The 24,568-nt window shown below is 37.3% G+C and overlaps 1 protein-coding gene across 1 annotated transcript in view; it reads right to left on the reverse strand.

Moving 5' to 3' along the window:
* The window catches only part of si:ch211-196i2.1 (collagen alpha-1(I) chain), a 102,999-nt gene that overhangs the window by 17,279 nt on the left and 61,152 nt on the right, over window positions 1-24,568 (reverse strand). The window contains exons 13-36 of the mRNA XM_042509703.1: window positions 21,647-21,754; window positions 20,773-20,826; window positions 19,853-19,906; window positions 19,630-19,674; window positions 18,963-19,016; window positions 17,266-17,310; window positions 17,121-17,174; window positions 16,619-16,663; window positions 16,474-16,527; window positions 16,347-16,391; window positions 14,147-14,200; window positions 13,119-13,163; window positions 12,992-13,045; window positions 11,816-11,923; window positions 11,368-11,421; window positions 10,285-10,338; window positions 10,087-10,131; window positions 9,355-9,408; window positions 6,579-6,623; window positions 5,216-5,269; window positions 4,490-4,565; window positions 4,357-4,409; window positions 3,547-3,600; window positions 2,841-2,894 (exon numbers count right to left, since the gene is read on the reverse strand). Coding sequence (XP_042365637.1) covers window positions 2,841-2,894; window positions 3,547-3,600; window positions 4,357-4,409; window positions 4,490-4,565; window positions 5,216-5,269; window positions 6,579-6,623; window positions 9,355-9,408; window positions 10,087-10,131; window positions 10,285-10,338; window positions 11,368-11,421; window positions 11,816-11,923; window positions 12,992-13,045; window positions 13,119-13,163; window positions 14,147-14,200; window positions 16,347-16,391; window positions 16,474-16,527; window positions 16,619-16,663; window positions 17,121-17,174; window positions 17,266-17,310; window positions 18,963-19,016; window positions 19,630-19,674; window positions 19,853-19,906; window positions 20,773-20,826; window positions 21,647-21,754 — 1,362 coding nt within the window. The remainder of the gene's footprint in view (window positions 1-2,840; window positions 2,895-3,546; window positions 3,601-4,356; window positions 4,410-4,489; window positions 4,566-5,215; window positions 5,270-6,578; window positions 6,624-9,354; window positions 9,409-10,086; window positions 10,132-10,284; window positions 10,339-11,367; window positions 11,422-11,815; window positions 11,924-12,991; window positions 13,046-13,118; window positions 13,164-14,146; window positions 14,201-16,346; window positions 16,392-16,473; window positions 16,528-16,618; window positions 16,664-17,120; window positions 17,175-17,265; window positions 17,311-18,962; window positions 19,017-19,629; window positions 19,675-19,852; window positions 19,907-20,772; window positions 20,827-21,646; window positions 21,755-24,568) is intronic.

Raw genomic sequence — 24,568 nt, forward strand, 5'->3', positions numbered from 1 at the left:
AGGCTAAAATGTTATGAATTCTGGAGTTTTCTTGTAAACAAACAGTTATTCCCTTATTGCTTCAGATTGATAACATATTGCAAAAAAGGAGGGTAAAGTATGCGTCTTTGTCACATAATCATGTGTATATTATCCTTTTGGTGATGCATTATGTCTCCAAATGCAGGGTATTGTTTATTTAAAGTGCAAACAACATAATCATCTAACTATGTAAAATATCCTTTCTGCATTACGTATTATTTTTGACTGCTTAATGAGGTGGGATTAAAAATTTCTAGACCAGGGGCTTTATAACTGAAGGCACCTTTTTCCTTTTTCTTCTTTTATACTTTTACTTTTACTTTTTTAACAATGTGGATACTGGATGTATTTTCACAACTTTAACAGAAAATCACAGGTTTGAAAGTTGCACTTTTTGACAACAATGTTCTCCATAGGTTGTCTGCCATCCAGAGCTCTTATTACATTTCTTTTATTACCTGTGAGAACAAAGTATGGACATGACGTGGGAAAAAATGCAGAACCTCACTCATGTTGTCCATTTTTAAATGATTTTTTTAGAGACAAATAGCATGCATTTATTGTTGTTGTACCTTGTAACGGAATTTGCAGTGCAGCTCTTAAAAATGGTACATTAACTCCACACATTTGGACATTTACAGCCACACACACATATGTACACCTGCCATCAATAATAATAACAATAACAATAATAGAAAAGGAAGATAAAAAAGTAGTAGTAAAAAGAAGTAGCTTGTCACTAATGTGATCAGTTGAATATGGCTTTTAATGTATTCAGTGATGTGAGCACAAATGCATTCACTTTACCACTGTATTTAGAGTTCAGGCCAGCAGCCTATGAATCCACCTTCTCAGCCCTGTAAAACTTTACTCAATGACAGATTGATGGATTTCCCCACAGCAGTCTATAACCATGCGAGCGAGCAGAAAAGTGCATCCAATGACACTGCAGAAAGATTTGGGGACAAGAAGTGAACTTCAGAAAACAGTCCGACTTCCATTACTGCAAGTAAGTCTTTCTATGCAAGAGGGACTTTCTTATTCCCAAATCTAACCAGCCAGTAGAGGAGGACTGATGTATGGGCTGAAGAAACTTTGACGAGTTTTAAGAAGAAAGTTTGACCTTTCAGCTTCATGTACAACTTCACCAAAGCAAAGGGGAAACATCACTCCAGACAATGGTAAGAATTAGTCAAACTATCAAAATAACAAAAACAACTCCAACCTAGAAATACCGCCACCTGGTTGCATGCCTCCATGCACCAGTCAAGTTGCACTTTTAGTTTACATTATGTCTGTGTTTCATACACATCTTTAACCTGGTAGCAAAGAAGATCTATACATTTACCACAGTTTCAAGGTGGAAACGATTAATGTCACATTTTCAGTATCTGACCAAATGTCTCCCCTTCTGTTTCTAAATTATGACATTGAATTATGGTCAGAAAAGTGTTTTTGCAGAACATTATGATGACATTTCATCATCTTATTTTATAAGACGTTTGTGTAAAATTCTGTCATTATTAGCGTATTAATTCTTGAGTTATGATAAAATATACTTTATTGGCCTCGTAGGGAAACTGGTCTTGGACTCTGATGCTGTGCCCATAAATGCCTTCACAGTAACAATAACACAAACCACATATGTACAAAACAGACACAACATACAAACTATTATATGCACCCAGCTGTTAAAACGTCATTGAACTATTGCACAATCCTCACAGCCTTTAGCAGCTTTATTTAATGGCCAAAAACATGTTTTGTAAGGTCACAGTGACCTATGACCAGAAAATTCTCATCAGTTTAGTTAATTCTTGAGTCCAAATGGACGTTTGTACCAAAATTCAAGAAATCCCCTTCAGATATTCGTTAGACATTGCGTTCATAAGAATGGGACATATGTGAGATCACAGTGACCTTTGACCACCAAAATCTAATCAGTTCACTGTAGAGTCCAAGGAGATGTTTGTGCCAAATTTAAAGAAATTCCCTCAAAGTGTTCTTGAGAAACCACGTTCACGAGAATGGGACGAATGGTAAATATAATGCCTTTGGCCATGGCTATCAACAGTGCAGAGGCATGAAAGGAAAGGTAATCATAACATAGAGCTCTTTTTACTTGCATTTCTTTGCTTTCAAATTCAAGAAGTGTTGTTTTTCCTGCGTTCAAAAGCTTCCTCAGTATACTACCCAATTAAACCAGAATCTGTAGCTAAGTAACTCAATGAGCACTGATTTGTAGGTGAGTCACCTGTGTTGGATGTGTCAGATTATAACATAGATTTTGGATGCCCAAGTTATTTCTTTCTGTTGTGTTTTGGGGTTTTCTATATTTCTCTACCGTATGTATTTTTTTATTGCGTCATTTTCATATCTTTTTACAAACCATTGTTAAACAATGCACATGAAAACAAAGCTGTAATGTCATATGCAATGTGATGTAATGCGTAAAAAGCTGCTTTGTCAATAAGGATGTCAGTGTGACAGCATGCTGCAGGGGACAGGCTGGAGAACAGTGCATGGAGCAATTTATTTGTCCTCGATCACTCTGCTATTAGATTTGCCACCAGTGGCCCCGACAAAATCAATCACTGCAACCTGTTCGCCTCCATAAATAGCCAGTCCCTGCACACCAGCTGCACAATCCACCGGTTTACTTTTATTGACCAAACCCTCCATGGTGTGACCCTATCATGGCTGCTGTCTTAATCAAATCCTCTGAACAATACTCTATCCTACTCTCATATACCCCAAACAGTTCCCAGGGGTCAGGAGAAAGGAAATAAAAAAAACAAAAATAAACTACAGACACTTACTGGAGGTCCTGGCTTCCCAACAGGTCCAGGTAAACCTCGTAAACCTGGCTCACCCTGGAACAGAGGAAAAAGAAAAGTTTGTATTGTCTATTATAGCTGATGCTGTGGTGGTTTTGCTGACAAAGAGATTTAAACATTACATCTAATAGAGGTTTGCACTGTGCTTGCACAAATGTCTGATTAAGTATATATATATCAATTTTGTTCTTCTGAATAAGAAAGCAGTCAACAAAGCTTATTTCTGCAACACTTTAAAGGGACAGTTAACCCCCAAATCAAGTTTTTTTCCTCTTACCTATAGTGCTATTTATCAGTCAGTGTTGTTTTGGTGTGAGTTGCAGAGTGTTGGAGATATCGGCCGTAGAGATGTCGGCCTGCTCTCCAGTATAATAAGACTAGATGGCACTCAGCTTGGTATGCTCACCATCACCGTTTCTTTCCAGAAATCATGATCCACTTATTCAAGATAATCCGCAGAACTTGTCATGAGCAATTTCATGTAAGTACGATTTTCTGCCTGTAGAACTACACCCATAAAATGCATCTATTGCTATTTCACGTAGCACCAGTAAGCTAACAGTACATCTCACGCTGTCATTAACTCACAACTCAATCAAAAATTATCAACATTGATGAATAGCACTACAGGTAAAATATATATTTTGGATTTTGCCATGAGAGATTGGTGAGAATAAGATGACCTTACCCTTTCTCCTATGAACCCTGGATGCCCACGCATGCCCACATTCCCCTGGATACCCTGATGGTAGAGGGAACAACATCATCATCAGTTGATGTGACAAAGGCTCATCCAGCACTATGAAACATTTGCCAGATAATTGTGGGAATCTATGCAGACTGTAGGTAGTGTCAAGGAGGAGAGAAATACTATTTTTCTTGTTAAATTTGTGATAACTTAAATACATCTGTATCACTTTGAAGAACTCTGATGTATCATAAGTTCACCTACATTTATTCCAAAATTTCTTTGGGAATTCTTTGAGCTGTGTTTATTTCAGCAGGACATAATTTACACAAAACAATCTCCTCTATAAACAACAAATTGTGTGTGTGAAGATTTTAAAATCCACAACGAAAATCAATTCCAGTCTGTCTTTTGTAACGCTGTGTTAGTTTTTCTAGTAATTGGGAAAACACTTTATGATTAGCCTTAACCAAAAAATAATCTCACACCAGATATAGCTTTGCTAAATGCTCGGTTCTTCCCAGTGAACCGTGACATGTTGATTTCAAATAACAAACTTCTTGTTTCACATTTATATTATAATTACACATGCAAGATATTTAGTGAAAACATCTTACTCTTCAGTGATTGCATCAAGCTCTGCTGCATCAGTTTGTTCTGATTTACAAAACCTAAATATTTTGTGCCAACTGATTAACAAGTACAGGTAACAGGAAAGGTGCAGTAGACTGTTCTTGAGCTATTCTGCAAAACATTATATAAATTCTGTGAAAAGGTGGCACAGGTGCAATCCTGCTGATAATCACTTACATACATGCCTACTGGGCCCTGAGGTCCCTCCATGCCCGGTTTCCCATGAAACCCTGAAAAAACACACACACATAATAGATATTGACAACACTCAACAGATATCAGTGGGTGTTGATGTCATGGAGGTCATGACCGCTCTGTGCCTGTCGACTCACCTTTTCTCCTGGAGGTCCTGGTGATCCTTGAGGTCCTGGTTTCCCTGGTGGCCCCTGTCAGATAAAAACACTTGTCGCCAATGGCTCAAAGTACAGATTCACAGAAATAATAATAATAATAATAATAATAATAATAATAATAATAATAATAATAATAATAATAATAATAATAATAAATAACAATAATAATAATAATTGTGATTTACTTTTCATTTAAAACAACATTCATATTCACAGGAATAAAAAATAATAATAATAAGCAAATCTCAAAGTACTACTGACTTAAAACAGCATAAAACAAAACAAGCATAAAAACAAGTAAACACTGGAGTAGGACTGCATAAATCAAGCATACATTTTTTTAGTTATTTAGGGGGAAAAAAATACTTGTTTGTTATCTGACTGGCAGTTAAATTAGATAGATGATATCACTGCATTTTTTTTTTTTTTACCTCAGCTCAGTTTCTCATAAATTTTCTCAATGTTTAAGCCAACCCTGTAGGCTTAAACATTTGTGTCACAGAAAACAGATCTGCAATCAACACAACTGCTCTTGCTCGAGCTGTACTGTTTGCTTCAGATTTGTTCATTTCCACAGCAAACTTCTACTTGTCTCTGCAAAACTCAGTTTGACATGGTAGTTCCAGTCTTTGAGTCCTCTGTCTTCCAAAATAACAAAACCGCAGAATGAAAACAAAGCATACCGGGGAACCTGGTGGGCCATCTGCTCCTCGCTCTCCAGCAATTCCTTGAAAACCCTGGAAAAGTAGCACAAGTAATTGAACAGTTGCAACAAAAAAAGACGATGCCACAAGAATTGAGAAAACATTGTGAGAATTGCAGAGCTGACCAAAAAACATAAATGTAGAGCAAACTGTCTTTTATTTCTAGCAATAAACAAACGTGCACTGAGCTGTTAAATTATTCTTTTAAATGAACTGATTCAGTATTTAACTGATAGTCGTTTAATCTGTTGTTTAATTGTTTCTTGGCCAATTTAATTTGACCATGCCATTATGGGTAATGTATTAGTGATTAAGATTTAATTTAAGGCTCTTTAAAGCTGTATTTGTCTTTATTAACTTGAGAAGTCAATAATGTGGTGACTGTTAATTTGGTAATACTTAACCTATTACTTAGTAGCAGTATATTTGCAGATATTAAAGGAATACTTCCCCCACACAGACAAAATCAATAAGTGTTACCTTGAATTTGTGAAGAAATGTAGTTTGTTTCTCCTAAATTCACTGCAAACAACACTGATTAGTTGAATGACTTATTTAGTTGAATGCTCATCACACCTAAACATGTGTTTTGCTAAAATTTCAATATAAACTGAATATGGTGTTTACATGCTCAAACACATAAATTGAATAATCCAAAAACCTGATCATAAATGGGTTATTCATGTCCATGCAGTGCACTTCACACTTTGGGGCAACAGTTGTCCTGGTTCAGCATGACGCTGCCCCTGTGCTTAAAACCAGGTGAACAGGCTTGCACCAAGTTGTGACCTCAGACTCAACACCTTTGGGATGAAATGGAATCGGCCACACCTCATCAGTGTTGCATCTTACTGCTACTCATGTGGCTGAATGAGAACAAACTCTTGTAGCAAGTTTTTAACATCTGGCTGAATGACGTGTTCAACAATGATATGGATGAAATGTTAGTGTCCACATACTTTTGACCAAAGACTATGGTATACCACATGTAAATTTTGAGTGTGTATGTATCACACGCGTGCTTACGCATCCATATGAATTCTAACAAGCCCCAGGCACTTTAAGTAGTTTTAGTAGTTAACACCTGATATCCTGAACTGCTTCTCTCTTTTATTAAAACTTTTTTTTTCGGGGTGGGGGGGGCAAGTGTTTTTTTCTGTTTGCCTGCTCATGAATCAGTAAAGTCCTCCATTTTTAATCCTCGCCTGCCTTGTAAAACCGGAATAATGTGTTTTTATTCATCTGAGCCCTGCAGCTTGTGGCAAAAAGCCAAAAAAAGCCAAGTTGGAGGGATGATGTCATGAAGTGGATGCAGAGGTCATCCTGAGGCTAAAAGTCTTACCGTAGGTCCTTTACTGCCGCCACTGCCAGCTGCTCCAGAGGGACCCTGAAACAGAGAGACGGAGAAAATACCAACAATGCAATTTTTCCCAACAGCAGAGGTCATTCAGAGTGCAGACAGTAAATATCATCACTTTAATGAATTAAATCAGAAACTCAGAACATGAAAGTCATCTAATCTCAAAGTCAGGTCATTAAATATGAAGCCAAAGTTACAAGAAGATTATTATACATTTACTGCAATATGGTTGAAAGGCAACTTTGGTATTTTTCAGCCTGGACCCTATTTTCCCATGTTTCTGTGTCTAAGTGAGTAATGGAGACAGCAATTTCTGAAATGGCAGCAGCAAAAATGGGCTGCAGTGTAATGCTAATGGATAGTTGTGCGCCGTCAATTTATATCCACTTTAAGTGCTCGTTGTTGTCACTGACAGCTCAGATTATTTTTACAGGTGCAAAGGATCCTACAGAGGTAGACTTTGTTAAGAGTAATATCTTATTTGAAACAACCGAGAAACTGCAATTGCCAAACACAATGGACTGAATTTAAAAATACAGTAATTTTATCATTGTTAAACACACTTCAATCAAAGTCAATGAAATCAAATAAAGCCCACAAAACCATCTTGGTTTGTCTTTCAACATCTCCAACAATCACCACCTCTGATTTGGTTTAAATAAATCCTCAATTCACCCAGTTAGATGTGAAAATATGCTGGCTCTGTACATGCTAAAATGACTATTTAAATGGAGTCTGGTGTGTTTGGCGATTGTGATTTCGGGGCTGTTCTGGTCAACAAAATAGATCTTACTCTGTAGGTTCCTTCCATTGTGTTGTCATCCACGTAGAATAAAAAATAGTGTCAGAGGCAAAAAGAAGCACTTTGTGTGGACGTAAACTGGCGATGCAAATGCCTTGAGTGGTTACACTGCAGCCTGCTTTGGCACTGCTGGCTGCAGTGCTCTAGCTTATTGTTGGATCTAATTTTAAAAAACTGTTTTCTACATCAGTCACTTAGACACAAAAACATGGGAAATAAGGGTCCAAGTTGAGAAATACCAAAATGATCCTTTAAGTCAGTCAAAGTGGGGCCAAGTGTAGCACTCAGACTTATTTTAAACGGCCCTCGGCTTAAAAAATATACAGCAAGATTAACTCAACATTGGTAAATCAAGCAAGATCACTTTACATTTATTTTCTTCACTTCATGATGACAAATCATGCACCAAGTAGGAACTCTGTAGGCGAAACTAATGTGTTTTCATAGACAGATGGTAAATAAGCAAACTAATGGTTACCTAACATCATATACTTCCTGCAAAGTAACAGATATGGCCACAGCAAAGAAGCATAAAGTTGAAAGCGAGGACCGTTGCTAAGCCAATGAAGTTAAGACAATGAAAACCAGTAAAGGTTAGGGAAAGACAGTGCTAATAGCAAAAAGCAAATAAAACAATAATTTCCAATCAGAGATATTATGTCGATACTGGTAATCATGTCGGTAGTACTACGCTGATTCCCCTCTGCCCTCACATACACTTTGTGGAAAATATGCCAAAAGGTGAAACAGTCGGATGGCAGTAAGGTGGCAGGATGTGATGAGTGACTGTTGAAGTGTAAATACATGAAACAGAAGGGAAGCGGGCTCAGTCTAAAGGTTAAGAAGATCTGCTTGCTGGACTTTTTCCAGTGTTTTTTTCGCTAAACTGTCCGCTGGCAAAAGCTTCATATTAACAAGATAAGAAACTTTTAATCCCTCAGCAAGAATGAGATTGAGTGCATTTCCCAAAATCTCAAATCAATTTCATTATAATGTTCTTTGATTAGTTTTTACACATTTTCTTCCAATTATGTCACTGTTGGGATACAGGTGAAACTGCAGTGGAGACTTTTTAAAGGTGAGGCACTCAATTAGGGCTGAAAATAACGATTATTTCCATTATCTAGTTACTTGCTGATTAGTTTTCCTAATCACATGGTTCATAATTTAGCCAAATGAAATGGCAGAAAATTGTCCATTGCGAGGTTAAGGTGACGTCTTTGTCTAACAATCAGCGATGGTATAAAACAAAGACAACTGGCAAATTCTCACATTTGAGAAGCTAAAACAAAAACCAGAGTATGTTTGGCATTTGTCCTTGTAAAAGACTTGACTTATGGACCGATTACCAGAATTACTTTTCTGTAAATCTGCAATTCAATGAATGAACTAATTGTCAATTATAAAGATGGAAACTTTTTATATGCCTTCATTACAGTTAAATTGTTAGTTAAGTTAAGTGCTCTCTTTCAATATTGGACAAAACAAATTGATGAATAAATGAGATGGAGATGAAGCAGGAACTCTGAATCATTTACTGTAGAACTCATAATGTACTACAGCTCACATCACAGTGCTGCTCTAATGTACAAATACTGCCTCCTGCTGGCCAAACCAAAGATTACAACATCAGAGTGACCACTCAGCTTGGCAGACGATTTTGACACTTATAGGGCATTTTCACCTTTGCAGTCTCTCAGTATGTCTCTCCTTTAAGCTTCCGTCCAGCAGATAGAAAACTACTGGAGAGAATTTAGTAGAACGTAATAAACTATGTGGTGCTTGCTTCTCTGTATACCAAAGACTGGTAATGATGTGTGTGAAATAAGTCGTTGGAATGATAAAAGAAATAATACACAGAATATTAAATGTTTGCACAGTGTGTTGTGGGGAGAGGAGGACACAGAGACAAAACAACAGATGTGATGGGATTGAAATATGATAGAGAATGGGAACCTGTGTACCAGGCTTTCCTTCTGCTCCCTCTGGTCCAGGTGGCCCCGGCAAACCCTGCGAGGAATCAATCACAAACACACACACACACACACACACAAACAAACAAACAAACAAACAAACACACATGTACACTGTTCATTCTGCAGAGCTTTTTCTGCAATGTAAAAAAATCTAAACAATACTTCTGTGTTTTTATCTCTGCAGGTGAGCATGACAGCTGGGTGTAAAGAGAGAGTTAAGGTTGATCTCAAACAGAAACATGTAGCTGTTAATAGGGATGTAACGGTTTGTGTATTCATACCGAACTGTCATGATACAGGGGTCACGGTCTGGTGCATGCAGAATACATGGTATGTAGATTGATGCACATAACAAAGTTCACATACGTGACCTATTCCCTGAATATTAGCACAACAAGCAGATCGGCTTGCGAGTCGGTCACATCATGGATAGTGCAGATAAAAGGTAAATGACCCGTAAGCTGAATGACCCAACATGTGAATTTATTTTTGCCTACCGTACCAAACCCCACTGAATCATGACTCCTAATCTATGGTATAAACCGAACCGTTACTTTTGTGCACCGTTACAATCTCAACTGCTAAGTATGGACATATTTGTCACACCAATGTTCAGAACTATTAAAGATCTGCATTTGAACTAATGACCAGTTTTAGATAGAATTCAGGGTAGACAACTTTTCAGATAATTTCTGACAGGTTGTAAGTTTACCGATTGGCCCGGTTGGCCAGCGTGGCCCCTCTGTCCGGTCCGACCCTGGAGGACAGAAAAGACCGAAGGGGACATCAATGACGAACACAAATCAGCTTATACAACAGGTAACTCAAGAAGCTGTGTCAGGAAAATAAAAATGGATATTATAAAGTTTCTATTGTGTTTATATAAATATTTTATTTAAAATTCATGTACCTTGTTCCCTCTGGGTCCTGGTTTGCCTTTACGTCCATCTGGTCCCCTGTTTCCCTTCAAGGAGGTTCAGATATTAGTGACTGTTAAACATCAATATCCAGTAAAAAACTCTGTTCATTTGTGCTTTGTAACTTTTTGTGTTGTCCTGATTTGTGTCTTTAAACTGGGCGTGATAATGTTTTTAAATGCGTACCCCAACGACTTCAATTCATCAAGAATTTTCTCAATTTCTGGGATTCTTCGTTCATCGCAATATGATATATATATATATATAAATATGATATAAGACAGAGTGAGTAATTGATATACAAATGGTAACTTGGGGCTTAAGTGCTCCTTTAAATTATGTTACAGATTTTAATGTGTAAGTGAGTTTACAGACATAATGACAATGGGACTGATTCTGAGTCATCCCGATGTCAAACAGTCTCAAAATACTTAGAACTAGAGATTTTTTGGTCATAATCATTAAGGTCCCCTTTGCAAATAAACACATTTATGTTCACAGATACATACAGTATGCACTTCATATGCAGTGTCAGTGACATAATGCTCCCTCACCAGCAGCTGTCACTATACGATTGAATAATAACGATATAAGTAGAGAAGTAATGAAAGGTAGAGACCGTGAGAGTCCAGAATGTTAAGCCATGTAAGCTACCACTAGTAGCTGTTGCTGATATTTTAGTAAAGTTGGTAAAAATTTGTTAATCTCCTGTGCTCCATTTATTTACATAATAACATGCATAACAGAAAGGTGAAGAATCACACTGGATGTTTTAATAGGTAATACTTCTATAACTCTATTCACTGCGTTTTAGACTGAAATATAGCACAGATCTCAAATTCCTCAAAGCATATGGCACATTGTTAATATTCCTGACCATGTGCAGAAGCAAGAACATATTAAATTCATATTATTACGGTCAAATGTTGTTCTCCACTGCACAATATTAGATTGTTAAATATACATGCAGGGGGCCACTGACAGCTCTAGTGTTTCACAGTTAAATGTGACGTTTGGAACAACATATGAAGTCATGTGACATTTCTAGGTGTTGAGACGCACAAATCATCACTGACCTTTAACCCACGGCTGCCCTGTTTTCCCTGAGGACCATTTTCTCCATTTGTGCCCTGGATGAAAAAACATAAAATCAGTCAAGCTTATCTCATTTTTCACCCTCACCAGGCAGCTTCTTTCTTCTGGCTAAAAGAACATGTAATACAATATTATGCTGCAAATACCATGTTACATTGTGGGTTAATAATCTGGCAATGAACTTGTCATAAAAGCTAAAATATATGGCATGTTATCTGAAAACTTTGAGCTCCATCATCAGAAATTATTTATAGACTGCATTTAAAAAAATATTTGCTTCATTTCATATTTTCTTGGAAGAATTGTGCATTTTTTACAATTAGCATTTTAAAGCTTGACCATGTTAATTGGAATTTCTTTCTTTTCTTTTTCAGAGTGTCAAAGTTAAGTTATCAATGTAGATCGGTGTTACAGTGCTGTCCACTTCACCTCGGTGCCTTTGGAGCCAGGTTGACCCTTGATGCCTTCAAAACCTTGGAAGCCGGTGGGGCCCCTCTCTCCCTGAGGACCCCTAATACCTACTGCCCCCTGATCACCCTGAGGAAAATACAGAAATGAATGTTTTTTCAGTATTAAAAGGCACAGAGATTGCTCTAAATCATAAAAAAAAACATTACATTACATTACTCTGCATTTTGGGAAATATGCTTATTTGTACCATAAGGTTGCTAGACAACCAGGAAGTGACCTGTCAAGAAATAGTCCTGCACATAACTCCAGTAAAACCATACTGCCTCATGCAAGATCCACACATACGAATAAAATTCACAAGTGGTCCAAACCTGTGGCACCAGCCATGTACAGCTCGTCTGCCTTTTGCCACCAGCCAAAATATGACAAACTAAAGACAAACTTGCATGCATTTTAATTCATTTATTTGCAAATACTGTTTATCTTACTTTATTTTGCACTTTATGCTATATTTTATCCTTATATTTTGACTTGCACTACTTTATGTCTGAGATTCTCATTTTGCTTTGTACTGGCATTATCTTTTTAAATAACACATTTAATTGCATTGCTGGAGGGAGCCTGAGACCTAAGAGAGTCACTGATAACTGCTTCTGTATTTGTTGTGTATATGATAATTAAGAACTTAATTAAGAAACTTCATCTTCTTACACTCGACAGTGTAACATCTCCTAAAATATAATCTTACATGAAGCCCGCTATTTGCCAACACGTTATTTTTTGTACAAATCAAACAAACAACATAACATGTTAACCCTTGAGCTTTAGAGGTGCTGGCAGGCAAACTTTGTTGGCATTAAACAGAGCAAGGCTAGCTGTTTCTCCCTATTTCCACTCTGTGTGCTAAGCTACGCTAACCAGCTGCTGGCTGTAGTTTCATAAAGTACTCCCCGAGCAGACATGAGAGAGATATCAGTCACATTTAACATCTCCATCACATACTGTGAGCAAGTGAACTCTGGCAAATGGAGCATGGTCAGATATACTACGAGTGACAACAACATTTATGGTTTGTATCTAAGCAGCCGCTTACTGTTGCTCTGAAAATAAGTTAGAGGTGCATGAAGCTCAGAATTGCTGTATTATTCTCTTTTTTGAGTGTTATTGACTGAACAGAAAGCAGCTGGCTCTTACTTTGTCGCCTTTAGGTCCTGGGTCCCCCTTGTCCCCATCTGGTCCCCTGTTACCCTGTAAAGAAGAAAATGGTCAAAAGCAATAATATTTTGCCTGAAATATTTGCAAATTTATAATAAGCACTTACCGTTACTCCGGGAAAACCCACAGGACCCTGTGTTCCTGCAGCACCCTGTAAATAATCCCAGAGAGGATGACGGAACAGGACCAAAATGCAAATTTAGAAGCAAACTGTGAATATGAAATGATCATATTCATTTATTTTGATAAAAAAGATAAATAGAAGATGAGGACTAAAGCAAAATATCACTGTATTACAGTCAAAGGTGTTAATTTATGAAACAAATGTAGTGTAGAATTGAAAACATGTAAAAAATTGAATGAATTTACATGTTTTTAAAAACAATATATTGAGATGGTAGAACAGAGAGGGGAACAGTCACAGTAAGATCTGATGCAAGATCAGGAAAAAGCTTTTGAAAGTGTGATTTTGTTTTCTGTTTTGATGCTTTTTTTCTTCTGTGATGTGTGTGTGTATTTGTTTGTTCAGAATGATCTTATTTCCTGTTTGATTAGATCAAGGTGTGAATGGTAAATATTGGGGCAGAAATCGAGAATATTCATGTTTAAAATGAACTTTTTTAAATAAAAGTTGAAAAAAGGGAGTATGATTTGTTAAGTATTCACTTCCTCCTACTTCTTTTCGGACATTAAATACTTATGTTTGTTTATTGAATATGTCCAATGTGTACTCTGGTGTTGTTTTTCTTCTATTTTTTATTGTTCTCCTATTTTATTGGGCATATTCGAAATGGGACCTCTAATTGAAAACAAATCCGTGGAATGACTAACACTGAAGTGAAGCCCTGCAAAGAATTTGATTTCACTTTATTGCCAGATTTTTCCACCATTTGTCTGGCATCACAAAAATGAGTAGTACCAAAGAAACACAACACAGCCTCAGTGTCCCACAGCACCGTGTCATGATCCACTGAGACTCCAGAACCAGCAGATGGCACTGTGAGGCTGCAGTGCACTCTGGGTGCATTCACAACTGCTTTTAACACTACATCTAGACTGTTCTGATGGTGTGTATCGACTGTGCTGTGAAGTAATGATGTAATGCACTGAAAAATATGTTCAAGTGCAACTCACCATGGGCCCCTCGAAGCCGGGATCCCCCCGAGCCCCCATAGGGCCCACAGGCCCCTGATGTGAACAAAAAGAAACGACAAAGAAGTAAAAAAGAGGGATAAGAAATACGACATAAAACACTTTATTTGTCATTGCAGATGTACAGCGAATGACGTTTGGTTACTTTCAGGCTGATAGTTGCATAGAAACAAAGAAAGATTAATTTAAAACGTTAACCCCTTAACACCTGGATGGACATCTATTTTTTTGTCCTGCATTTTGACATCTTTCACTAGCATTTAAACCTCTGAAACATGAGAAAATTGGTTTGATTTCTTTCACAAATATATAGAAATGAGGTGTCCTTGCTGTAGTGGCCATGGGTTTCTCCCCCTCTCACCCTAGCTGTCCTATCCAATAAAAGCAAAAAAGCATTAAAAATAATCTTAAAAAACACACATACCTACAAAACATAATTGGTTAGCATTTTTAATTTTCTATCTTTCTTTTCTTTTTTTTTTTTTGCTCTTTTTGAGAATTTTACTTGTAACATTTTACTAATTTCTTGCTAATTTTTGCATAATTAAATGTTAATGCTAATTAAAAAGTTGCTTCTGTTTATGTTTCTGAAAGAAATCGAGCCGGTTTGCACAGGTTTCAAAGGGTTAAGACAAGATAAAAACAAGGTAAAACCACAGATGATGAGGTGAAACAGTGACAGTGATAGGCATAAAAAATCATAGTAATGTTAATATGAAGTGTGTCTTAAATATGAATAAGTATATGTCAGTAGCAGGTTTAAAGTGCATTGTGGCTCAAGTTATCGCACGATATAAAGTGCATGTGAGAATAAAGTTAGATTCTGTCCTCTCTGTTCTTAGACAGTCAGACTCGGGTCTGCCTTTACATGTTGATACATTACTTTGGACTTGCACAGTAACCTTATCTGTAAAATATACAACAGATACAATCTCAGTGGATTCAAACCTTTTCTGTCAGGCCCCCCTTTTACAAAGCAGAATAAAATTACAACCCACCTCCTTACCTCCTTCTAAATTTTTATTATCCATGAAAACATTAGTGAAATGAGTCACGGTAAATATCATGTAACTAAAATAATGCTCATTATGGAAGTTAACTCCACTTTAGCAACATATAAAGGAGGCAAGGCTCGTCATGGGCGCAGGAAGGTGAGTCTCTGACTATAACTATCTGAACATCTGTTTTACATTATGAGCAGCATATGATAAGGTGGCTGTCGGAAATTCTATGAAAAAATATGTTCAAAATTTGAGAATATCATTAATTCCTTTGATCGGATGTGACATCATCACATCAGGTCAAAGTGCACTTAGCTGCTGGGAGAAGTCTGCAGTAGTGGAAGCTAATCAAAAGCTCAGACAGGGCGAACAGGCTGACAAATACCAGAAAATTGTCAGGACAGTTGTTTGGAGTTGCTTTTTTATTCATAAACGATCTCAGACGTGAGGGACTTCCACTGCAGGGGCATAGCCGTCATGATGAAGTTTTACGGCATGCAAAGATGGAGCTGACGACAGGTCGATTTAATGTTATCATTGCCCAGGGGACATGAGCACCTTCAGTGAAGACACAAGTAAATGTATGGCACCGATAAAAATGAAAAATTTGAATTTTTTGCACATTAAAGTTAAGAGAGAACCTGCGGTGCCCAGGAGCTCACCTGGTAGAGCAGGCACCCCATTTACAAAGGCCACAGGTTTGACTCCAGCCTGCAGCCTTTTGATAAATGCCATCCCCTCTTTCTCTCCCCCTTCACACTTAATCTGTCCTTTAAGTAATAAAGGCAAAAGCCAAAAAAGCATAAAATAAAATTCAAAGAGAAACTGTGTCTGAGGAGCAGGAGCAAATGATATTTTTTGGACTAATGGCTGATGGAGACACAAATTTAAGCACGACTGGGCAACTTTACTGTTGTGTCTCCTGTGTACTTGGCATTTGATTTCGCAGGCTAAAAAAATCTTTGCCAACCATGCATTTGTGTTTGATTATTTTCCCCACATGAGAATTAACTGAACTATAGTCCCACTTCACATCTCTCCATCAATTATCCACGGAGCTGGACCTCTAAAACAAATAATACATTAAGATATTTTCCACTTCCTCACAACTAAAAAATGGCTAAAAAAACCCAAAAGAAGAAAATAAGGGAATGAAATAAACTTGATGAGAACAAACTTACAGGATCTCCTTTAGGTCCAGGAGCACCAATCAGTCCTGGATGTCCCTGTTAACATGAACATACTGATGTTAACCTCCTCCCAAAAAGTCAAAAGTCTCCATGGACAGTTGCCTTAAATTTTACTCACTTGCAGTCCTCTGAGTCCTGGGGGTCCCATCTGTCCCTCTAAACCTGGAGGCCCCTGGTCAAAAGAAAAGGAAGGTGTCAAATAGTCTCCAAACATGTCCAAATGTTTAACAACTGCAGCATATATAACCAAACAAAGTGTGTACCTGTGGGCCTTTGGGACCAACACTGCCAGCAGGTCCCATATCCCCCTAAAAGAAACAATGATGATTTATACACAAAGGAAGTATCCTTAAAACCAACCCTGGGCTCTGTTTGATGTCTGTGAAACTTTACAGATGTTGTATTAATAAAGGCTTCATTTTTAATTTTATACATCATATTTTCTACTCTTATCAGCTATGATAATCCGGTAACCTTTTAGTCAATCAAGTAGAAATGACAAATATTAACTTGTTTCTAGCTTCTGAAATGTGAAAATTGTTTCTATTTTCACCCCAAACTGAATATCTTTAAGGTTTTTACAGTGTTGTTTGGACAAAACAAGCAATTTTAAGAGTGATATCTTGGAAATTTGAAACAATTTTCACAATTCTTTAACATTTAACAGTCTCAAAATAATCTGTTAACTGATAAATGTCATCATTCGTTGCGTCTTTTGGGGAAAACCACCTTAAACTTGCATATTACTTGTTGTTTTGATCTTACCCTTGAGCCATTAACTCCTTGGGCGCCAACTCGGCCTGTAACACCTGCTGCGCCCTGTGAACACACACAAACAAGTATCATTCACATAATCGTAAATTGCACTAACAGACAAACATTTTGTCATCTAATACGTCTGTCTGCTCACCGGTGGCCCCGGCAGACCTGGAGGGCCGTCCAGTCCTCGCTCCCCCTGATGACAGCAAGTTCAAAACAGCATGAGTGATGACCTACACTTCGTCCATCAGTTTAGAATCTCACACAATAAATGCAACTATAAAAGGGATACCCAAAAAATAATAATTACTTGTCCCTAGTTATTCACGCCATTGAGGTGATTAGTATAGCTGCAAAAAATGCAAAAGATGTATGTCTGCTCTTGTCCAAAGCATGCTGTAAAACAGTTCAGAAATGGATAGATAGATGAATGTGATGAAAAATTTCCACAAATTACTAATGCTGCCTAATGATGTTTCAAAATGCTAATATTTTCTTGGTTTTATCCAATTTTTTTCTTAACAAGGGTTTCAAAAGAAGCTGTTTGAAAAAAAAAAAAACAGCACAAAACATTATATGCACTTTTTAGAGCTGAATGACAAACAGTCCAAGTTTAAAATGATTATAAAAATACAGGAGATCATTCATAGTTTGATTCAGATTCAGTGTTACAATCTACCCAAACACAAACTCAGAGACAGAAACAGGCAACAGCAGTAGTAGCAGTAGTAGTAGCAGTAGTAGTATGTCAGGGAGATCAATACATGAGCAAAGATGTACACTGGCACCTCGTGTGGTCCCTTGCATATTTACTCACAGGACCATGGAGCCCTGGGGAGTTGGCTTAGAGGAGCATACTATTTTGTTTTTTGTATTAACATGTTTTTTGGGGGACCTCTGTAGATAGAAAACACTATTTATAATAATAATAATAATAACAATAATAATAATAATAATAATAATTTTAAAAAGTAATATAAGATTAAATTAAATTAAAATGTAAAATAAAATAAATAGTTTGGTTTTTATACAAACGTCACTTGGTTCAGTTGCTGTGGAATGTTTATCTTGCACCTGAATTTTCACTTTTTTAATTAACTAACCCTTTAAATGTCAAGGTCAGCACATGACAACGTAGTGAAGCTGTAGTGATGTATATGAAAGACAACGAAAGACGACGAAACAAAAGAACAATATTCACTTAAAGTGCAGAGTTGGGACAGTTCACCTCAAAATCAAAACTACATATTTTTCCTATTGCCTGTTATCCTTTTTATCAGTCTTGATTGTTTTGGTATGAGTTGCATGGTATCACAGTGCAGAAGGAAGTGTGCATCTTCTCATGAACAAGAGGCTCGTGCTAATGACAACGCAAGATGTAAACTTTAATGGCGTCTTCTTCAGTGAGCTGTAATTTCAGGTAGCTCAGAGGTGCAAGTTGAACTAGCAGAAGATTAACTTTGTCTTCTGTGTGTTGATTTTGTTGGCAAGTAGTTCAGTAGAAAGAAAATACTTCCTGCATGAAACTGCTTACAACAAGGTCAGTGGATTATCTTGACTAATCGGCTCATGATTTTTGGAAAGAAAGATTGCTGTTGAGTTTTTCAAATGTATCTTTTGGTGCTTTCAGCACCACAAGCTGAGTGCTATCTAGAGTCATTATATTAGACAGAGGGGAGACATCTCTATGGCTGATATCTCCAACACTCTGAAACTCACACTAAAACAATCTGGATCGATAAATAGCATTACAGGAAAGAAGGAAAATATGTATTTCTGATCTGGGCGAGAACTGTCCCTTTAAGAACAACTTCTCGAGCAGCTATAGTTGGACAGTACATCACTCACATCAGGTCCACAGGGCCCCTCTGGCCCATATCCACCTCGGATCCCATGAGGCCCCTGCAGAGAAGATTCAAGTATTCAATGTCAACTTAACAATAATATATCATTAAAATACATGAAAAACGCTTCATTCACAGCGAGGATTAATCAAACAGATTACTTCCTACTGGTCAGAGTGCCTGTGTTAAAGCTATAAGCCAGAGTTTCTGATTTCATGCCAAGTTGAATCAAAGTAAACCCGAGAATGGACCGAAGAGAGTCAGCGCCTCGCTGCCTGGAACGCCAAGTTCAAAGAGGGACTGGATTAGGGATTAAAACGGATTCAGAGGTGCACGTCTTTCGTTCACAAAAGCTGATTGTTTGTTTTGTTCCTCTTATTTTAAACCAGTTGGATGTGCAAGAAATATATTACACAAACACAGCGGTGACTTTGATTCTTATTGTTTTAAACTGATCCTGTAATGTGCTGGCATCTTGTCCAGCAGAAACATGCACATGATGTGTTTACGATGTGTAAGCAGCTTAATGCAACAGAAAAAGAAAAATGCTCCTGGTTTATGAGCCACCTACTCTCTTTCCGTGGGTTATTAATATGTAAAACCCTGGCAGATATTCCTGGTTTGTTGCATTTATAAAAACGAACTACACAGAAAGGGTACAAGATACTTACTGGTGGTCCAACAGGACCAGGTGGACCCGGTAAACCAGTAGAGCCCTAAACAAAGAAAAAGCAAAGTCTAAGATTATCACACTATATCATGCTGCCAAACTGAAATATCATCAGAGTAGTCTGTTTTAAAGAAATCCAGTCATGTAAGAAAAATGTCTTTGTTAGGACTGATTCTATTTTAGATATTCACGGCGGATGATAAGTGAATTGCACCAAAGAGCACCTTTTCGCCAGGTTCGCCAATGTCTCCTCTTGGACCCTTGAGGCCGATGAGACCCTGGAGAGGTTAAGAAAATAAATGATTATCTTTATCTACAGTGTCATATTCAATTTTATCTTGTTTAATCCTGCAAACATGATATCAATCACAGAAGCAACAGGTTTCAGTATCTGGGGTAAAGTTCTTATGCTAAATGGACATTATCGAATGAAGATCTCTAAAACTATCTTTACACTTCTGCCCACAACCATGGGTTTCTGATATTTTTATTCCTCATAGTATATCTGGACATTTGTTTGAGTTTTTTTCCTTGCTGTATGTTAGGAAGACGTATTTCACGTCAAATCTATATTTGTTGCATTGAGTGCAGTGTCATCTGCATAGAAAGCTGTTTGAATCACACAAATATTCTGCTGTATGTGTGTTTTGAACTTAACAGTATCTGCATTGACCGATTAAAGCGTGCCTGTTTCACACAGGCAGACTCCCCTCACTTGTTCTGCTGGGCAGGGAAATAAAGTCAATGAATGAATGTACAGAAACACTACTTATTTCTTCTCATGGAGAATCAATTTTGGTTGGCGGTTAACTTTGTGAAAGCAGGTTAGCATTGTCCAGTCAAATCTCCAGAAGATGCTGCTGCTGACGGATAGCTGAGACATTTATGGAAAACGGAGATAGTGTGGATACGATGACAGAATGCTTATGCACCGTTCTCGTCTCTCTTCCCATGGGAATTCACAGCAAGGGATGGACCGTTAAATTACGGCAGAAAGATAGCATTCACAAGCTGCAGCTCAAACTGCATACCATGCAGTAAAACCACGCCTTCTTGGCTTCCATTTCACAAACAATAAATCTAAAATTTAAGTGGGACTGACTGTGTGTTCCTAAAAAAGCAGCTGTGCCGTTTTATTCCTCACCTCATCACCTTTTTCCCCTTCGGACCCTCGTTCTCCCCTGAATCCCCACAGGCCCTGATGTCAATCAGAGACACAAAGGAAAAATGTCAACTATGAAAAACACATAATTTATCTAAACATACTCATTTACCATTGAGCTGTTTACACAGGCTGGGCAATATATCAATATTGTATCAATACTGTGATATAAGACTAGCTATCATGTTAGATCATGGATATTGTAATGTCATAAGTGCTTTCTTGTCCTGATTTTAAAGATATTATGGTAAAGTGATTTAATTAATTTATTTACTTTTTGATTTTTTTTATTTGCCTTTACACACTTTGTCATTATATCCACAGTATTGATGATTAACCCTTTGAAATCTAAGCATTGGGTTTAATGTCTTTCAAAAGCTGGGGGGAAGGCAAAGAGCAACAAAAGAAGAAATTAATAAGAAATTAGCAAAACGTACAAGAAAGTTACCTTAAATTAGCAATAAAATAAAATAAAATAAAATAAAAAAGTTAAAAACAAAAAGAAACAAATACATTACCTGGAAAAAATAGCTGTTTTCCTTTTTTCACTAAACATTTTCCCCTGTTTTTTTTCTTTTTTTCCCCCCTAGAGATTCCCCTTGCTTTTTTTAAAATCTTTTTTTCCCCCAAGACATTTTTCCCTAGCTTTTTAAAAAAATATTCTAAATCTACAAAATCTTGCAATTTTCAAATTTTCAAAGCGTTAATTATCAAACATCTGATTTTGTAAATATTGTAAGAAAGCACCAATAGTAAAACCTGCAATATTGTTGCAGGTGTTTGGTCAAAAATATCTGGATATTTGATTTTCTTCATATTGCCCAGCTCTATTGTTTACTAAAGAGAATGTGCCCACCGGGGAACCAGCAGCACCAGGTGGCCCGGGCTGACCATCTTCTCCGTCCTCCCCATCTCTCCCTGGGGCCCCGGGTTGTCCTGGAGGGCCCCTGGGTCCCCGCTCGCCCTGACAGAGCAGATAACACACAGTACATTATAACCACTGTTGATACTGACTGCTTCCTTATGAGGCTGGTAGTGAATAGCGATGACATCTTTAAAAGATACTTAAAGATAACATGAACCAAAATAAAAAAAAATAAATCAAACTACAAATACAGCGAGTGACATAACAATAGAGAAACACAGGGAAAGCTCCATTATAAATTATAGGTTTGCACTGTAAAGACACTGACCCTCACCACCACTCAGCAGAGCCATTTATCACACAGACAAGGCATCACCTGAATAACAACACACTGTCAGGAGGACTGTGGCCGGCAATAACTCTGCCTGAAGACAGGTGGAAAACATGTACATGTCCACAGTGAATGGCTACACCACCTGTGCTGGCACTGGACAGCGTTTTGTTTTAAGCTGCAGAGGATGATGGATACGGTGTTTCATATGGCATGACTGGCATGATGAGTGAGATTTTCAGCCTTTATTTCACTGAAGTTATTTCACAGAGCAATGCACTCTTTTTTAGGATCACCCTGCTGCACACTGACATTTACACACAATCCATGATTTGTTACATAAGTAAATAATAGATTAATCTAGAAAATATCATAACAGACAAGTTAATGTGAAATCTTCTCCAAAAGATATTCAATTTCCAGTGATATAAAACTGAAAAACAAAATGCTTGTTCATTAATTAAATGGTAATTTTACCACTAATTTTACCACAAGGCTTCCTGTATGAACACTGATAGCTAGCATTTCAAATGGGTGCTGCGGTTGGCTGAGGACACTGAACCTACACGAGTGTAAAAAAAAAAGCAAAAATCATACCTTGACAAAGACAATAACATGCCTTACACTTGTTTGGTTAATGTATACATTTGCAATTAATTTATCATTTGAAAATGTCATGCTAGATGTTGCTGAGGTAATAAACCAGCCCATAATCAGAAAATGTTGGCATGGTACATTGCTGCAAACCACAAATATAAAACATTCAATGAATTCTGCACATTACTATGTTTGCACATCCATCTTCACTTTTTGGACACATATTTGCACATCTGTTATTTTTTATAGCTCTTTTTAATCTTTTTGGCTTTTTTTTGTTCTCTGTACATACTATACATATCTTTATTATAATAATTGTAATTTTGTTTTATTCTATTTTATTCTATGTTAAGTGCCTTCCTTTGTATATATTTGCATTATTTTGCCTTTTTAATGAATATTTTATTCAGTTGCTGCTCTCTTATTTGCTGCTGTAACGAAACAATTTCCTTCATGGGATTAATAAAGTATTTCTATTCTATTCCATTTGTACGTTATTATTTTGCACATATATTGAACTTCACATTGAAACAACTCTGTTGTTATCATGCGGCTATGTTTAGGCACAAAAACTACTTTTTATGGTTGGGAAATGATCATGCTTGAAATACCTGCAAAATCACTGTGGTGTTGCCAAAAATTCCCAGATTTGGTAGCACGTTCGAAGCTGGAAATGTAGCTATGAGCTGCTTAAAAACATGAAACGTGTAACATATCCATGGTTTGCAGAAATGTAAAAATGCCAACATATTCGTCTGGCGTCTGGGTAGCCGCAGCCAATCTGCTCCCCTGATCTGACAGCCATTAGCATGTTAACATCAGTTAACCAGCGCTAGTTAAGATCACTTCGCCGGCTGTTTGTCTCAAATACTCGCTGCCGTGATAACCTTTTTCATGTTTTTAATGTTAAACTTGTAATACTTTATTGTTCTTCATCTTTAAACTAACTGCAGAGAAGGTGGTCGTTCGATGTTTGCTTTTGTGTTTTACACTGTCTTTTGTTGTGGAGCTTTTAAAAAAAAAATGCAAAGGCTTTTTAGGTCTGGTAAAATCTAACAATATCACTAATGATGTTGCTTGCTTTCATGATTGCAGCATTCTGTGTTTGCGGGCCAATTTGTTTCTTATCTGACTACCCGGAGTGTCGAAATAGGCAGTGGGCTGGATCAACACAGGACAAAACAAAAACAAAAAAACATTTTGCATTGGAAATAAAATTTTGAGGGAGAACACATTTGCCATCGCATTGTTGTCTGAGAGACCAGCATTTTAACTTCACATACCCCCTTAATGTACAGTAATTTTATGATGCAACACAAGAAATATATAACATATTGTTCCTTTTATCATCTTGCAGCCGTTGACATTTATCTTGTGACTCAGGTTGGAGACCACTTGTCGCAGACCACACAGGCATCACACAACCCTAAAATGTACATCGTGCTGACAGACAATAATGGGACATCACACACAAGATCTCCTGTGGGTTTTTTTCTGCAAAAACAAAAATGTTCTTTCATCCATTGAGGCTGCACAGTGATTCAAACACAAACACAAACAAACTGTGGATCTATATGCTCTCCCACGCAGGGTCTAAACAGAGCAGACACCAAAGGCTGCTGTACAGGCGACTGAGTGTTTCCAACCATCCCAAACCACATTGTTTTATCCTCAGTACCACCTCATTACTCTGCCGAGACCTCACACAACACACAGTGACAGGCTTTCACTTTCCATGTGCTCACAGCCGACTCCTAAGACTCATGCTTACGTATGCGAGATGGTTTTTGAGATGGATGTAACATAATTGAATTTATCTTATCTTAAAGTCAAAAGTTTTCAAATCTGATGTGACCAAATGACAAGAAGTGATCTAAGATGTGAAACAACACAAGATAAAGAGAAAACTGGATCAACTGCAGCTCAGTATAACCAGATTTACAAAAAAACCCCAAAGGAACATCTTAAATTGGCAATAAAAATAA

This window comes from Plectropomus leopardus, chromosome 20 (genome assembly GCF_008729295.1).
Source record: "Plectropomus leopardus isolate mb chromosome 20, YSFRI_Pleo_2.0, whole genome shotgun sequence".
NCBI lineage: Eukaryota > Metazoa > Chordata > Actinopteri > Perciformes > Serranidae > Plectropomus > Plectropomus leopardus.